General features: G+C 39.9%; 1 protein-coding gene across 1 annotated transcript in view; it reads right to left on the reverse strand.

Moving 5' to 3' along the window:
• Positions 1–11,081: 11,081 nt before the first annotated feature.
• xkr6b (XK, Kell blood group complex subunit-related family, member 6b) overlaps positions 11,082–18,575 on the reverse strand; it is a 94,618-nt gene continuing 87,124 nt past the window's right edge. Inside the window, exons 2-3 of the mRNA XM_034161837.1 lie at positions 13,943–14,139; positions 11,082–12,663 (exon numbers count right to left, since the gene is read on the reverse strand). Of these exons, the coding sequence (XP_034017728.1) occupies positions 11,693–12,663; positions 13,943–14,139 (1,168 nt within the window). The 3' untranslated portion in view covers positions 11,082–11,692. The remainder of the gene's footprint in view (positions 12,664–13,942; positions 14,140–18,575) is intronic.

An 18,575-nucleotide genomic window follows, 5' to 3' on the forward strand; every position in this document is an offset into this window, starting at 1 on the left:
GACTCCCACTAAGCCCATTTTGGTTGTTATTAGAGGTGGGCAGATCGATCCTAATATCAATAATATCGATACCAACGCTGGTATTGATATTGAGCGATCCTCGTGTAAAAAGATCGATGCTCAAGCTTTTTTTTCTCTTTGTCAGCCCTCTACCTCAGGAGATTTTGTTTTACGTTGTGTTGAGTGATATTTTTTTTAAACAAAAATATTGATTGTGATAAAGTGTTTTGTTGTCACTTACAATGTTTGGTGAAATTCTATCCTAGGTCTTTTGGATCCTTTGGATCTATGAAGCTTAAATATGAAAAAGTATCATATCGGTGATACTGGGCCTGTATTTACTTGGTATCGGATCAATACCAAAATTCCTGGTATCGCCCACCTCTAGTTGTTATATACTGCCAAATTGTAACACAGTCCATCTCAAAGCGCTGTAAACAACTAAGGTATAGGCCTTACAAGTTACTTTACAGTATGATGAAGTGCTCGAGAATGTTAAGAATAAATAAATACATTCCAGGTGAATACTGATCTTTCATAATGGAAAACAGACTGCCAGTTATTTTGAACATTGTTAATAATTTGACACCAAAATAAAGACTATACAACCAGTCTGAAAATCTGCTTGGGGATAGTGTCCAACATTGTGGATACAGCGCTATCTTCAGTATTTGTTTGGTTTACAGTCAAGTTTTTTTTTTTTTCTGTTCATGTGGTTATATGAAGAACTATCAAACTGCATATTTTCCAGAGTATAAGTTGCATCTGTTAAAAAAAAAAGACCTCTTGAAGAGGAAAAAATTCATATCCAAGTCTTTTTATCAGTATTATCAGCTCATTAACTTGGGTAATTTGTGGACTGTTTAAGTATAATTTTTATTATTGGAATTTATTCTTGTATTATTGGAATTTATTTTGTTTAGTGCTTTGATTCCTGTGAAAGTCCAATATAAATAGTCACTGTAGTTATTATTATGAACAAGAGCAATCTGAGATTTCTGACATCTGCCAACGGTTGAAGAGGACTCAAAATAAAAGATACATGATTCACATCATGAGCCGGACTTTACCTGGATTCCACAACACAATGCAATAATTGCATACTGATCCAGAATGGTCTGACTAATCAAGATGATTTAATTCACAAGCTGAAACAGAAAAGTATGTTCCGGATCTTGTTTTTACATCTCAATTCGTATCCGGGTGATTCTTAGACTACGAGCACTTATTATGTCCTTCGATCATATTGTATGAAAAACAGAAAAAAGGGGAAATTTCGCACTTTTATAGTTATCTTTACAATGAAAGTGTGTTAAGAAATTTGTTCTAGTAGTCTATGATGACTTTTTCACCTTTTTTCAGCATCATTATATGCAAATATTGCCGTTTTGTGCTTGTCCCACACCCAGACTTTTGATCTTCAATGATAAAAACGAATGGTAAAGAAACGTTTTTTCTAATGTTTTAAAATATCTCTGAATAAAATATCAGTAAAATAATCAAAACATAATTGGGGTATTCAGTGTCATACAACTGTTGTGATTTTTTTAAACAAAATGTAGTTGTCCCACACTATTGCCGTAATTTCCACCACAACACTGTAATGTCCCTAAACAGTTTGTATGAAAGATTGTTTGGGTAGTTTCTATGGAGATAAACAGTGACATCAGAGCACATGTATATAGTGCCAAATCACAACAAACAGTTGCCCCAAGGCGCTTTATATTGTAAGGCAATGGTGTGGTGGAAATTACATTTACAAGACCAATAGTGCCCGTAGTTAAAGAATCACCCATCCGTGAAGTAGTTTTGACGTAATCCTTAAAAGTCTACAAAGTGAAAGCCTGATCCAGAATCCGGAACCGGATCCAGATCACCTACAAAATTTAAAGGCGTCTTCCAAGGCCTAACACATTGGTGGAAATCCATTAAGTAGTTTTGACGTAATCCTTCAAAGCCTATATAAAGTGAAATCTTGATCCGACTCTGGATCACCATAAAAATTTAATGGAGTCTTCCATGACCTAAGATCCATCTCTGGTGAAACTTTTTACTTTTCAATGCATTTGTTTTAACAATCTCATGAGTTGCAAGATCATCTTGGCAAAATGGGAGTCATGTGCACCCCTTAGAAAATAAAAAAATATATATATATATATATATATATATATATAAAACAACTGTTAATGCAACAGTGACTTAACCTGGAACCAACCATGCAACCAAGGTCTTACAAGTATCATAAACTGATATGACCTTTGCACCTCCGTGGTCTCATCGGAGCTGTCAAAGCGTGAAAGGTGCAAATACACTGATCACTTGAATTGCACTTTCAAATACTATATTTATTTTTCTCTTCTGGATGAACAGTCTGATATATGAATCTACAGTAAGGCTTAACATTACATTTTCAGCATAATATTTCTCTTTTCATCTAAAAACAAAAACATACAAAAAGAACTTTAGCACCATATGTTATTAATAATATTCATATTGTTCCCAAAAATAGGGTGTAGGTACAATACTGGACATCTTTTTTTTTTTTCTTTCTTTTTTAAAGAACAGGGATTCCATGAAACAAATTACTTCCATCTCATATTGAACAACAACAAAACGAAAATAGCTGTACCGCATGTTCTCAATCACATCGTAAGTTGTATGAGTACACTTTCGTTAAGATGCTACACATTGTAGCAATTTGTTTGCTTTCAGTCGCAAAGTTTCGGAATACCCCGGATAAATAATATCGCCCAGGTGCGCGACCTGATAGATTTGTGAAATACACCAAGAAGCTAACACAATCTAGAAATTGTCTGGATATAAACAAAGCAATATACATATATATCCCAACACCTTTTTGATAACAATAAAAAATAAAAATCTGCAGCAATTAATATGACAACCATAGTCGCAAATCCATAAAAAAAACAAAAAAAAAAACAAAATATTACAGCCAATTCTACAATAACAACAGAAATAGATACACAGATTAAGGACATATAAATGACAGGAATTTACAACACAGCAATCACGTTCTATATATATATATTTTTTCTCAAATTCCATTAGCAGAAGAACATTTGTGCGCCTGTGTGTACGCCAAAACGATGCATTTTTGGCATCACAAAAAAGAAAAAGAAAAAAAGAAATAAAAAAAGTGCAGATTTACTTGTCAACCTAAAGAGACAGTATGTAGAAAGAAATGAGTAATAAACGCTATGTTAAGAAGAGTTTGTTATTTTTATTCTTTTGTGCAGACTGGAAAATTAAAGTGGCACCATTGCGAGCTGAGTTCTGCTGTAAACTATGTAGATTTGAGGTGCGTAGCGCCCGCCGCCCAAGTGCACGAGTCTACAGGTGTGTAGGTTGCAGGCTCTGCTCTTAGGAAACCGGGAAGAGTGGACACTGCCACCTGCCATGGTAGCACCTTTTTTTTCTTTTTCTTTTTTTTGTAAAGTTCAGCACCAGGTTGTTAACAAAAAATAAATAACATAAACGGGGAGGAATGCACCATTTTATCACCTGAACATCCTGTTCCAATAGACAAATGGTTGTGACACAGACTTAAAACCAAGTCAAACACTACACTGGCCTGCTGCTATACATTAATGTGGAAATCATGAGGGGTTGTTGTAGCGAAGTGCACGTGACGTACATGCTAAATGTCAAGGGTCACCACACAGTGATTTTTATTTATTTATTTATTTTTTAAATGACATGCTGGGAAAACGCAGACAAGAGTGAAGCAGTGATCAGGCCTGTTTCAGCTGCAGGCATTATTCTTTTGAATGATCGTACAAGACAAACGACAAAGTTGGCACTATAAATCATTCATCATCACGAGTCTGAGGAAGATGCGAAGGCATACAACAAAGTAGAAAACAATCGCCGACCATATCTTTATGTAGGCTGGCTGGAATCCAGACTACAGCTGTAACTATTTGGCTGTAACTCGCCCAATCGAATAGGCGAGGAACTCTAAACGCTCCAGTCCAGATGTTCAGTATTGCCTTACGTGTTTCTCCTACATCTGGTTGCCCTACATCTTTAAAGAGTAACTGATTTCTGCATACTTGGTTGTGTATAGTATCTTGAAGTTAACTAGTGCAGTCCAGTCAATGACAACTAGGGCAAAATCCAAACAAAAGACACCAATCAATGCTATACGTTTACATATACCTTGTCTACGTTGAAACACTTCATACTCTGTGCGATTCAAAGCCACACATTTCAAGGTACCAAACAATATGTCCATTAAGTCAATTAGAATAACTACTTTATTTCCATAAGAGGTTTAAAAGCAAATTAATGATTTCAGTGGGTCAAACATCAACATACATTTCATTAGTATTTGGTGCTTTTGCCATTTAATGGCTTAACTTGAATCAATCTTAAGGGAACCTTCTAAAAGTTTCTCACAATCTTTTGCAGGAGTTTTGTCCAGTTCCCGCGACAGGTCAGGTCTGGGTCCATGCGCTAGTGCAGCATCCGCCACACTGCACAACCAGCTTGGGTTCTGGATGGCAGACAATCAATCCATCCACACCTCTCTAAAGCAGCCAACCAAGGTGCAACACGGGTGCCCCCTTGGCCTTCTCCAATTGCTGGGGTCTTCAATATTGAGGCGCCTGCATGGTGGGTCATGCCAAGAGAAATGGGCCACATGGCCAAAGTGTCATAGTCAACGTTTCCACACAATGCAGTTGATATTTCTCTCCGAGTCCCCTTGAGTAACCGCTCATTTGACACAGTGCCATTCCAGTGATATCCAATGATCCACCAAAGAGACCTAGTACCAAAGATATCCCATCAACATATTTGGCCACTGGTTAATGTCCAAGTCTCACAACTATACAGTAAGACAGGAAGTAAAAGAACCCTCAAGACTTGGACCTTCATTCTCCTGCAAATACCTCTGCCCAGTGACCTCATGACTCCACAAGCTCTTTCCAGGGATTGCTGGACCCAGAGACATGAATTTCACTGTTGAGATAGCACATGTGGTGTAAATGAGTCACATTTTTATTATTATTATTTTATTATTTTTGGTGTCCTTGCTTGGATACGGTTTTTCCAATTCAGTCCACACATTTTCTCTGGGATTTTGGTCAAGGATTTAGGATGGTTATCCCAACACTTTCACAAGCAAGCCATGTTGTCACAAATTTGGAGGTATACTTGGAGTTGTCCCAGGTCAACATTCTGTCTGACATATTGGCATCTTGCTTGTGAATTTCTGGATAATACCATTTATTTTAGGCAGTGCCCCAGTCCTTTCAAAAACCAACCAAACACCCAGGTATTCTATGAATTATGAGCCTTAGCCATACATAACATTGGTCATTATTGATAAACAGTTCCACTTTGGTCTTATCTGTCCAAAGAACATTCCTCCAGAAGGTTGGGTTTTTGTCTTGGTGAAGTCAGTTTTGGAGTTACATCTTCCTACTGGTCAACAGCTCTTTAGCCCATGGTGATGGAGAGCTGTCTGAATGGTAGATGATGTCATATTTCTGCTTGATGCCTCCAGCTCCATCAGTTCTTCAGTGTATTTTTCCAATGCTGAGCTTCTGAAATTTCTTATATCAATACTGTTTGGTAACATGTAATGTGTGAAGTTGAGGAAAATTGACTTTGAAAGTGTTTAACCAAGTTGTATGTAAATGTAACCTGCCCGATCTGGAGCATGGAGACAGGAAGGGGGTATATTTGATGGGTGTGCTGGTATATTATACAAGTAAAGAAAGATGTTGTTTGCGGACCTGGCTGCCATGGCTGGATTTGAAGCACCCAAAAAAACAAGGCACAACAAGGACTGAGACCAACAAGCTTGCTCTTCAGACACTCTTGCTGTGTGTTGTGGCTGTTGAGGGTTGTGGAATTTGGCAGATACCCCTGACAGTAATGATTGTCTGCAGGGGATTTTTGTGTGTGCGCGTGTATGTGTGTGAGTGTGTGTGTATGTCTTGTGAATACAACCTAAATACTATAGGAATGTAATCCACTGACACAACTGTGTAGCTTAGCTCTTCAAATGCTACTCTAATACAAAGAAATCCATATATGAAAACCAAAATCTACATATTATCTGGCTTGTACACTTAATCAAGACCAGTTTAATTAATTGACATTACTATTGTACCAATGACACACTTACTCAAGCATAAACACTTTGCGTTACACAACACTGAGCACCGACGGATGAATTGTATATCAGTGGTACATAATTGAGGATGTTGTGTAACATGCACGCACAAAATGAATCACAGTGTATCTGCACCTGATTTGGACGTTTGCACGTCTGAGAAAAGGTCAGCAGTGTTTAGAAAGGATGCACCGAATGCCAGGCAGCCAACTACCACAAAAACACTGCCCTAAAATAAATAAATTAAATTAATTTAAAACAGAAAAACCATAGTTTAGAGTTACAATCCCAGCCGAGAAATGGCCCAGGATGCAATATCGTTAAGAAAAATTGGAGACCCTTGAGGACATGCCTGGTGATGAGAACTGCATTGAGACACCCCTGAGTCAGCTGGTTCAGTGGTCTTAGTTGTTGGTCCTGAGGAACCCCTTTATTGGCTGTTTTATTACTTTTTTTAAAACTTTGACAATAATTTATATATATATATATATATATATATATATATATATATATATATATATATATATATATATATATATATATATATAAATTCATACATTGTCTAACTATTAACATGGCTGTTCATTCACTAAAGGAGCTACTACAGTAAACAATGAGTAGGTTGGTTGTTTGCATACACATTTATCTACGGTACGTTGGATGTTTGCTCCACCCAAGCTGACCCAACAGTTCTCAACTACTCAGGGCTGAACGTCGGCTCTTAAGCTGAAGGGTGGCAGACCCTGGATGCTGAACGTCTCAGTTATGGCAGTGTACCTCATTGCATGTTCTCATGCCAGGATCTCCAGTTATTCAGCCTCAACCCCTTTGTTCAGTTACCAGAGCGTGTGAGAGTGTGTCATGGGACTGTGCCAAGGCCCGGCACCACAGAGATGGTAAGAGGGCGGAGCAGCAACCAGGGATGGAGCGGAACAATCAGCACAAGAACACAACACTGGAATAAAGCTGAGGAGACAATCAAACAAGCTATTTTTTTTTTTAGTAACACTTTTGACTCATAACCAGGAAAAGCCATGCTCAATTAGTTTAGTCAAGATTTGGTCTTGATCTGCTACATATCTGGATGTGTCACATTCCAGATTTCAGTGTACAAACAACCAAAAGGTTTTCTGTGCACTTGTTCAGTCATTCTACCCTAAAAATAGAGGGTAAACTCAACTGGAGTTCAATTCAATTTCTGAACACAATGCAGTTCCAAAAATATATTGTTTGGGTGGAGACCGTATAATCTGAGTTCCTGAAGAATTTGGCTACCTGTCAAATCTAACTGATGGCTCTTTCCTTGCACCATGTTTGCATTAGTGGCAGAAGTGACCAGCACAAGTAGGAGAAGAAATATATTCAATATAGGCCCCAAGGCCCATTGGTTCTGGTGCTTATTCCCAGATTCCATAACATGAAGGAGACGAGATCCTATAACTCCCCTGTATGGGATACTAGTCTCACATAGGTTACTTCCCCAGCCAAGGCTGGTACCCATTATATTGAGGTTAAATATAATATAATATAAGATTCAGGTCACTTGAAATGGTAATGTGAACATATGTAAAATAAATTAATTTGAATTAATTCAAAACATTCTGCTGTAAGACAATTTACACATACAATACCTGGTTAAACCCATAACCTGACAAACTGTGTTTGGAGAAGGATGGGCCATCAGAGACAGCAATATTTTTGCTGACATTACTAACGCTAGCAAAGTGAGGCTTAGTAGCTAACAAGCTAGTTGCTACGAAGCTAGCTGTTATTAGCATGAGTGATATCTGCTCATAATGTTTCTTCTGTTGTTTTCAGATGTTTCAGTACATTTAAAAAGACATAATAAAGAAGGTTCAAGTAGCAAGAAATATTTAGTTTATGTTAAAACATTTTGTTGCCGATATCATAAATGCTGGGTTGCTAGTTGGCTAGCTTACTAACTGGTCCAGCAGTCTTGTTAGCTGTTATATTATTTATGTAATGGTGATGTCCTTTTTTCCCCAGAGGACCCAGTACTCATAAACCTATAAGGTATTCACCTAACCTCTAACTCTAACCCTAACCTGTAGTTGGGAATATTTGAAACTTGATCTTCCTCTGCATCTTCTGGATACTTGTAGTCATATTCGTAAGCATTTTTTAAATTCTACCTATCACGTTAAATAAAGGGCAATTTAAATCAACCAATTCAGGTCTTATTTGTTTAAAGGAACTTTTAGTGTATTACATCAGAGCCCCCTTGTGCCCGTGCCCCTTGGAATGTTCTGCTGAACACTGCACTCTAACCTCTAGCCTTTAACACTCAACCCTAGCCTATAATGCTAATCTCTAACCTTTAACTCTATTGCTAATGTTAACACTAACGTCAACTCTAATCGCTAACCCTTAGTCCAAACCTTAACCTCTAACCCTATCTGGCCACATTGGTAGCGCGGGCCTTCGAATGGTGCTTTCACTATTGTTCTTGGCTGGTTTGATGCAGTTTAAAGAAATACTGAGCAATTTATTGTTGTAAGGAACATTTAAATCAGTTTTTGAGACTCAACAGAACAAGAACTTTCAAAGACACATCCATAATGTTTCCCCATGAATTTTAGACAAACCTAAGGTGAACAAACGCAACACTGCATACAAGCAAACCCAATAATCTAGGCCATACAGTACATATTGAGAGGTATTGACCTTATCATTCACCCTTTAGCACCATCTGTTCTTGTGTTCTTTTCCAACCCTGGCAAAAACCCCCTCTTGCCTTCATCGTGGACTTGCATGGCCTCTGCCTTCTACAGTACGATGGAAGCAGGCACACGTGGCCACAGCAAGGCAGAAAGCGCGACAGCAGGGAAAAGGCATCTCTGTTTGATGTCGGGCTCTTGGCCGTCTCTTGTTGGGTGCGTTAATGCCACTACAATGTAAAAAATAAATAAAACACACGCATTATATATTCAGATGAGCACATACAGTAGATAACATTGGAATATGCATTCCTTTTTCCTGTGAATTGTCCAGTAGCCCTCTCTGGAAATTTTAGTCAAACTCCTTTGATGATGAAGGCATGTTGTTTTTAAAAATGAATTCTTCACGAGTGAATGCAGCGGTTATTGGACCCCGTATAGGGCTCCGCTCGGACGGGTACTTCAGTGTATAACTGCTGCTCAGCAGGCCGATCGATGGCACACATTTTTCACAAACTCATTCGACTGTTTGAAGGGGGGCAGAGAACGTGGAAAGACAATACAGTAAGATGTGATTTGGTTTTTTTTAAACTGCATTAGCAGGGACCAGAACAGTCTGTACACCCATATTAAGAATATAGCCTCTCTGAGTGCACACAGATGCTGAAGATTATATTGTTGAACATGTTATGTAGAAAAAAAAAATATTCTGGCAAAATATAGTTATGTCAGTGGCTATAAATATGGACACAAATATTCACCAAATTATAACAGCATAGAAATATTTTCTCAGATTCATCACCTTTTTTTTCTTCTTATTACAAGTCTTTGCAATAACCATAAATATCTGTGGATAATAAAACTAATTGGGGGAATTTGGGGAACCTTCTATTAATTAGAGGGGAATGGTGGAGGATTCCTCAAAAGTGGTCTTTGCATGACACTAATATGAATAAATAAATAAAAATAAAAATAAATGTTTGTACTTATTACAAAACACATACAATCTTAAAAAAAAACATCTTTGGAATGTTTTGCTAGTTTTTTTTCCTCTCTCTCAAAAACACTCACTTTGTGCTCGTTTCGATTACATTATAACTTTCGTTTTTTTGTTTAATCTTTTGTGCTGTCACAATCAATCAAATCAGATTCCGTAAGGAATGAGCATGTAAGGCATGCTGTTGCATTCGTCTCCACTGGAGGGCAGTATGCACTGTAAAAATAAATAAATAAATAAATAAATAACCATGTGGGCGGAGCAGACTGATGGTCATTGTGCTTCTTGCTTCGTTTAGCATTTTGAGCCGAAATTGTGCACCTCGGCTACAATCGAGGCATGTTTGCTTGTGATTGTGTCTCCAAGAGTTTTAGCATTTAAAAAATGGGAATTGTGCAGAACAAGCTGAAATTTTCAGGATAGGTCCAGAAAAATGTGTAGAATCACATACTAAAACCCTCACAAATCCACCCCCCCCCCCCCCCCGCTTTTTCAAAATCCAAGATGGCATCCAAAATGGCTGCCATTTCACTTTTTTTTTTTTTTTTTTTAGACAGCTTTTCTTCTGTAAAGGATAAAACCCAATTTAAATATCTAAATGCATGTATTAAGGCATAAGAAACAATTTACAATGATTACCTAGAGCTTTCAAGTACTGGAAATGTCAGAAACTAAGACATGGCTACATTAGAATCCAATTCCTTATTTATTTATTTATTTATTTTTACATATTTGTCTTCTAGAAAGATGTGACACCTGATTTAAGTGTTTTAAGACATGGGATACTATGCAGTCATTACCAAGGTTTCACCTTTTGGAAATATCAGATAGTGATGATGTCCATATTTAAATCCAAACAACCGCAATTTATTCATTTATTTATTTTGTGAAATTGCCTATTAATATGCCAGAAACGTGGCCACTGATGATACATTTCTATGACACGCTACACACACGTTTCCCTCACTCTTCACCTTGAAGTTATGCAGATAACTGCAGTGCATCCTTGTAAGATTGTACCGCTAGTCTTGCAATTCATTGTCCTCATTGTTTCCTATCTTGGAGTCATCTCGTGCTGACAATGTTGTTAAAAGACCAGAGATCACATCTTAAGCCTCTAGATACTAATGGCAAACATGTATATTTAGACACTTTAATCTGCCTTTCCAGAAACAAAGATTACAAAAAAAAAAAAAAAAAACGGCGGCCATTTTGGACACTACCTTGGATTTTGAAAAGGCAGCAAGGAAGGTTTTTTGGGACATTTACCATGTGATTCTACACATTTTTTCTGGACCTATCCTGAAAATTTCAGCTTGTTCTGCATAATTTCCATTATTTGGCTGTTTTTGAGCGACTGTCCTTGGACTATTTACAGACATGTCGGTGCTTTTTAAAACTACTGGGCTGTTAGGATTTGGGAAACATCTATGTGCTTTTGAGCAATTTATGTAAAGGATGGCAGTAAATGTTGGCATGTGCAAAGACTCTCCTCCATCATTCCCATCAGGCTTTGCTCCTGCCCCATTTTCCAGGGACGTCCAATATGCCCTTCACAGGTATTCACAGGTTGAGTCACCAATACAGTATAATGCATTAAACACATTTCATAATGAAACATTCACATGTTATCTACATACTCATACCGAACCCTCCACGTGGAGGGATTAATATGAGACTTCTAGATATATCACATAAGATACTGTAGGTTCATAATTTTTCCTTGGTGTGCTGTATGCTTTTTCCCTTCAAAAATAAATAATGACTGTGTTTTTTTAAGAGTGTCTTGACAGATTTTCACCAGTCTCCCGTGGGAAAACTGACTGATCGTAGAGGTGGGAAGAGGAAGAGCAGAGTGATGGAGAGACACCTTCAGAGGGAGGATTCGTACTGCAGGAGTTCATAAAGAAGAGGGCCGTCCCTATACCTGATGCCCACCGCATTAGGGCTAATGTACTGCAGCACGTTTATGGTCCTGCGTAGGCGTCGGTCCACAAAGTGTGCATCCCAGGCTGGGTAGCGTTTTCTGGGCATGTCTATTTTGATGAGAGGACCTTCAGGTCGAATGGGCCTGCCGGCAGCGTCCACTGGTTCCGTGGCCCTCACCTGGAAAACTGGAAGGCAGGTATCCGTGGCTGTTTCGTCGGACTCGACGTACTCCCCTGCGAGACCTCTTGTGGGCGTAGCCTGGGAACCGCGGGGGCCTGGTGTGGGAGCCATAGGCTCAGCCTCGGGTGGTAGCGGAAGGCCCCAGAGCAGCTCGGCGCAGCAGGAGCTGGCCAGCACCCTCAACCGAGGGCCCATAGGGTGTAGGACCCCATAGTAGAGAATCATACAGGCCACACCTGAGGCAAAGCACAGAAAGACGCCGCAGATGGCAAAAGAGGCATAGGTGTCGGTGGTGGCTGGGTCACGGTACACATACCAAAGACAGCTGAGGATGGCGTTTTCTAACAGCACTACTATGTAATAGGCCACCATTCTGTACCGCGTCCGTCCCTCACGTACGTTAAACCAACAGAAGACATACACCACGCCAACCACCATGTTGAAAAGTACCTCTTCCCATTTGGACATGCAGAAGTCAGTGCCGCCATGGATGATCCAGAAAGCCATGGCGCACCAGTGGAGCACCACAAAAATGCCAAAATAGATGTGGAAAACAGAGGCAAACAGGGCGAAGGAGAGCACCCGTGAAGAGATGGTAAAAAGGCGCCAGAAGAGATGCACCAGAGCACCTCGGTAACTCATGCTCTTCTTGTCGTCGCGCGAGTCGCGGAGGAGTTTATGGTATGATGCTAGCACCCAAGCCAGGGACATGAGGGAGGACAGGGCAGAAACACCTAGCAACAGGAACAAAAATAAATAAATAAATGTGTAAGATTGGCAAGAATGACCAAAGATTACCATGCACACCCATAAATATTTGGACAGTGACAATTTTTGTCATTTTGCCTCTGTACGCCACAACAAAGATGGAATAAAACAGTTAAGATGCACATTCATTTACGTCAGTCATTAAGACATACAATTAGTATGGTACTGTGTGGTTAATCTGTCTGGATTAGGCAGTTCTCAAAAACAGAGTGACTGCAAGAAAGGGATGAGTGAGGGAAGCCACCAAGACAACTCTGAAAGAGAATTTGAGCAACTTTTGTCTGTTGCATCACAACTCACGTCTTTATGGTAGTGTGAAGCAGAGAAGGATTTTCTTAAAAAGAAGATGTAGAATGACAGATACAGTTTAGCAGATGACCTGCGGGAGACTCCAGCCTAGATTTGATGTTTTCTTGTATGAAAACCCTTGTGTATTCCACTTTACTATGAAGCTGTGACTGTTGGTACAACAAATAAAAGTTACACTATGTATAGTTCCTCCAATCCCAACACAGAAGACCGTAACACCTTCAGAGATAACTGGGTGTCTTGGTGGCTCCCCTCATGAGTCTCCTTCTTGCATGGTTGTTCAGTTTTTGAGAACTGCCTACTCCAGACAGATTTACCATATTGTTTGTATTTCTTAATGATGGACATAAATAGAAATGTTCATGTATCCATCCCATGACTTGTTTAAAGAAACCTGTCTGCATTTAAAATAATCTTTATTTTTAATTTTTCTAATTAGCTATGAGCGCTAAAAATAGTGGGAGTACGTATGCAAATGAACACAATTCCCGAATGGCTCAGGACATATTTTTGTTAAAGCCCTTGAATTAAAGCTAAAGGTCTCCACTATAAGCATGCCTTGATTGGTTCATTTCAACTCCACTGTTGTGGCATGCACAGCCAAAATATTTAATTGACACCTTCCAAATACTTATGGACATACAGCTGCATGCAAATTATGACAACCCTTGGGCTTTTACAAATTTTTTGTTTTCATGACATATAATGGGAAAATGCAAAAAAAGGTAGAAAATTAAACTTTCTCTATATTAAATTTTTACAACTGAATAATAAAATAAAATAAAAAAATTGTGGTCTCTAGATCTCAGCCCTGTTGAACACCGATGGGAGATTTTTGACTGATGTATTGACAGAGTCAAAGAATGTATTATGGCCTACACAGGCCTTCACACAGATTGACATCTTCCATGCACAAAGCCTTGGGGAATCCCTTACACTGCAGCCACTCAGCCTTGTTGCTCTGGATCATGATGCAGAGCTGCAGCACCAGCTGAGGGGCGCTTTCTAAGAAGGTCTCCAGCAGTCGCAGCATGTTGACGTCGGCATACTCGTACATCATAGCCCAGTAAAACCGCCGCTGGTTCTCCTTCTGCCGGTGGCTTTGTATGCCAAGGTACATGGTGCGGATGTACCTGAAAAGCAAGAAAACAATGAAATACGTATGTCATGCAACTCCATTTTTTTTGCAAAAAACAATGATGAACACTTTGCTATTCACAAACGTGCAGTGTATAAAAAAAAAAAAAAATCACTGTATCAGCACAGTGACTGATATTTGAAGTTTGGCAACACTAGGGGGCAGGCATACTTTGCTGCGGTTTTAAATACATCAATCTGCATTTATAGCTGAATTTATAACACTTTGGCTTGTTTTCTTTCTGTGCTAAAGTACTTATCTGTACAACATAGCAGATTTACACCACAACCTTGGATAAATCAATCATCACAGTTAAATTCTCCAGAATAACCATTTCCCATTGTCTTTATCATCTTTGAAGGTGTGCAAATCTCCATCATGTGTTCCTTGCTGTTTGCCTCTGTTTGTTTCTGTTTCCCCCCTTTATCAGTAGGATACGCCATAAGGATATTCAGTAAAATTTGGTTGAGAGGTTGACCTTGGTTCAAGTTGAGTTTATTAAAAGGTTGCTACAAATACACTTTAAGGGGAGGATCCTGATTATGATCTTCAAACTTTGATCTGGATTCCTTTGATCCCAATCTTGCCTTTAATGTTTGATGATTTCCTGGTTCCTTCCATGCTTATTACAGGATACTACCAATCTTCAGTCATGATCAAAGCTCATCAATCATTATCAAAGCTCATCAATCAGGATAAAATCATGAGCATAATGTGAATTACCAGTAACAAAGGTGGTTCATCTGGATCAAATATGAGCAATCCAGATCAAAGTTTAGAAATCACAATTATAGGTGAGCAAAAACATCAAGCATGAGGAATTCAGAGCCATTGTGAATGATTAGGAACAAAGTTGATCAGTCTGGATCAAATGTGAGCAATAAGGATAAAAGAACCAGATCAAAGTTTAGCGATCACAATCAGAGGTCAGCAATCAGGATCAAATGTGGGGAATCAGGATCCAGTGTGAATTATCAGGAAGGTTATTCATAAGGTGATCATGATCAAATAATAGGATCAAAGATGAGCAATCATGACCAAAGCTCAGCTATAGGCATCAAACATGAGTAATGGGGGTCTAGTGACAACTATCAAGATCACATGTGAGTGGTCAGGATCAAGTCTTCAGGATCTTTTGTTTTTCTGTTTACAAGTGTAAGAAAATGCCCACACTTCATTTGACTGTGGTAGATAGATGGTTACTTTCAAGAGGTGGGCATGGACCGGTTGTCTGCCTGGGTGGTTGCCGTCCAGGACCAAGGGCGGGTCAGTACTGTGGTAGATGCGGTGACCTCTCTGTGACCTGACATATACCATGTGACCCATAAAGCCAGCTGCTGTAATGGGTATTTTCCTGACTGATGGCTTTCATAATGGTGAAGCCGGGGAGATGGTCGGTAATGCAGTCGAGAAGTGGAAGCTAATTGAATCAAGCTGCAGCTGCCTTGAGTACTTTGCCAGCGCTCTTTAGAGGTCAAGACGTTGATCCTCGGGAAAAAAAAAAAAAACAACAACAACACGCTGAGGGCTGTGATACAGTTCATTAAAATCCTAATCGTCTTTGGGTTTGTTTTCAGATGTGGTGCTGCAGGTGGAGATCTCAAGGAGAGCTTTAGTCAGTTAAAGCTGTTGGATGTACATAAATGTCACACCACAGCTATGAAAAGCTAAAATTCCACCAAAATAATTTGCGGTTATATTAATGGTGACTACAAACATTGCAACATTGCTGCTGGGTCTATATCTGCGTGAGCCGGCAGAGTATCCAAATAAATCCGGAACTAGATGTGAAGGCATTCAACCGAGGACAATAGTGTAGCAAGGACAGAAATAGACTCGGCAGAAGCTCCTCGAAACAAATCAAGAGGCTGCTGGGCTAAATCCAGTTCCTAAACAGGCACAAATTCACTGCGGCACAACAAACAAAACTGCAAACTGCAAATTGCTCATTGCTTGAAACTATGCTTAGCATTGCTACAACGTTCTCTTTGACTAACGCAACATGTAGGGGTGCTTATTAGCAAAAATCTGAATAAAGCATTAGTCTGTTCATTAGTTTGTAATTACCTGCACAAATGGATCAGTGTGTTTTCATAAGTTTAGAATGAGTCCTTCATAGCTACATGGGAGTGGGCCCCCTCGTGGAGACCACCAGGTTGTACCACTATGTCAACCGTGAAAGGAAACAAAGACAGAGAAGTGGAAGTTGAGCTTTAATTAGAAGCAGGGGTGGAGTTCTTTTTTTTTGGATAGGAGGACAGAGAGAGAAGAAAGGGGAAAAAAATGGACAAAAGGTTTTTCAATTTTGCGGGGGGGGGGGGGGGGGGGGGGGCTATGGGCTGGGAGAGGCCCCATTTTATCCAGAGGTAAAGGCTGGCATTCCGTGACATTTCCTGGTGCACTGGTAAATATCAGATGGAACAAGTCAACCCCTCTCCCTCACTAATGACACGCTACAGAGACCTGCACAGGCCCTTTGTCTCCATCCCTCCCAATTTCCATTCGTCTGTAGGTTCTACTGAGGCATCGCACTGTTACGCAGCGGCAGCGCTGCTGACATATACACTGATTTGTCGGATTTTGGAGCTCAGAGAACTGTCGAGAACCCATCACACATGATCCGAACACGGTACAACTATTTGGTGTGGTGTTTCGTGTGGGTGACGTGTGCTGTTGGATTGACAGATTTGACACCAGGGGCACGGGAGCGTGGGGGGGGGTTAGCACTTGTGGAGCCTCAGTAGAACTTAACGTGTTGTTTGATCATCTTGGCATCACAATAATGGCATAGTGCCACACTCCAAGGGTGCCTAAAATTTCATACAATAATGCATTATGTTTTATTCTTATAAGATCAACTTTATTTATCCCAAAGAAGGGGGAGGAATTACACAGTCTGATTGCCACAGGTAGGAAAGACCTCCTGTGGTGTTCTGTGGTGCACCTCAGTGGTCTCAGTCTATGGCTGAAGGTGCTCTGACAGGATGTCAGAGGGGCATGCAGGGGGTGGATGCTGCACAGTTTCCTCAACATCCTCCTCCAATCCTCCTCCTCTCTGACACCTCTACCACAGACTCCACCTCAAACTCCAGGACAGAATATATAGGTGGTCGATGCCTGGATACGAGGTACAAACTCCAATATGTAGGTTTTAGGGGTGTTTATTAACAGCAGTGGAACATAGCATTTATAACCATCTCTCCATTCATGTATAATTACCTACAGCAACGAACTGACGTGTTTTCAAAAGCTTAGAAAGAACCCTTTATAGCTACGTGGGAGTGGGTCCCCTCATGGAGGCCACCATGTTGCACTGCCATGTTGGTACAGTAACCCCAAGGAGACATACAGTAAATAATCCACATTTCGCACTTTGCAGTGCAGCCAGAGAACTGAAGACAAAAGAAAAAGAATCAACAGCTGCTCCACTACATTTAAAAAATGACTCATTGGGTGAACTCAATTCAATTATGTGCAGGATTTCCATCTAATAAATATATGTAGCCACAACTCAAATAAAGTACATCCATGCAAGAAAATTTTATTTAACTTAGTTGGGACTACATATATATATTTTTTTTTACATGGAAATCCAATCTAATGAGTCAGTTTTTTTGAGTGTAAACACACAAAAGTGCTATTTGGCACCATTTGTTTTTTGTGCATCTCCTGGTTGCTAATGCACGCTAACATGTTTGAGAATTGGTGGATCATACATATTCCTCATCACAAGAGGAAGGTAAAGGTTGAATCCCTGTCGCCAAACAAGCAATAACATGAAATCTTGACAAATGCACATAATGCAATCTGCAACCTCACCACTAGGTGGCACCAAATTCTACACACTGTAGCTTTAAGCACATTCAGGTGAATAAGACTTTTCACCGATTCACAGCCACCTCACTTTGCTGTCTGTCAGTACAGTTTGTCACTTCATATCCCTCTGGTGTCAGAAATAAAAAAGTGTACAGTTAAACACTTTGGCCTTCATAGCTGTCAGAAAAATCTGAACTCACTCCATCACGTCTGCACTGCACACATGCAAGTATCTCACACACATCGGAATCTGTGAAGCCATGCTGTTAACACTCCTACTGCACCCCAGCAGCATCACAAATGGCCTTAAAATACCCACACGCACGTAGAAGTGCACTCATCAGCACTGAGGGTAAAAAAAACAGGGATTTCCTTTCGATTCCTGACACATTTGTCAGACGGTTCTCCCGCCCTCCCTCCACGTGTTTGCCTCCTCTTCACTTTTAGCTCCGTAGATCCTCGACAGGGCTCCTCATGAATTATTTGTGGCGAGATCATAGCGATCGCTCATGGCTCGTTAGACAGCATACGCATGGCCTAACAAAGCGCCGCTGTGCCGGGGCCTTTTCCAAGACCAGCCGTCTGCCAGAGACACAGGCAACTATTAAACCATTA

Source organism: Thalassophryne amazonica, chromosome 21, assembly GCF_902500255.1.
Source record: "Thalassophryne amazonica chromosome 21, fThaAma1.1, whole genome shotgun sequence".
NCBI classification, from domain to species: domain Eukaryota; kingdom Metazoa; phylum Chordata; class Actinopteri; order Batrachoidiformes; family Batrachoididae; genus Thalassophryne; species Thalassophryne amazonica.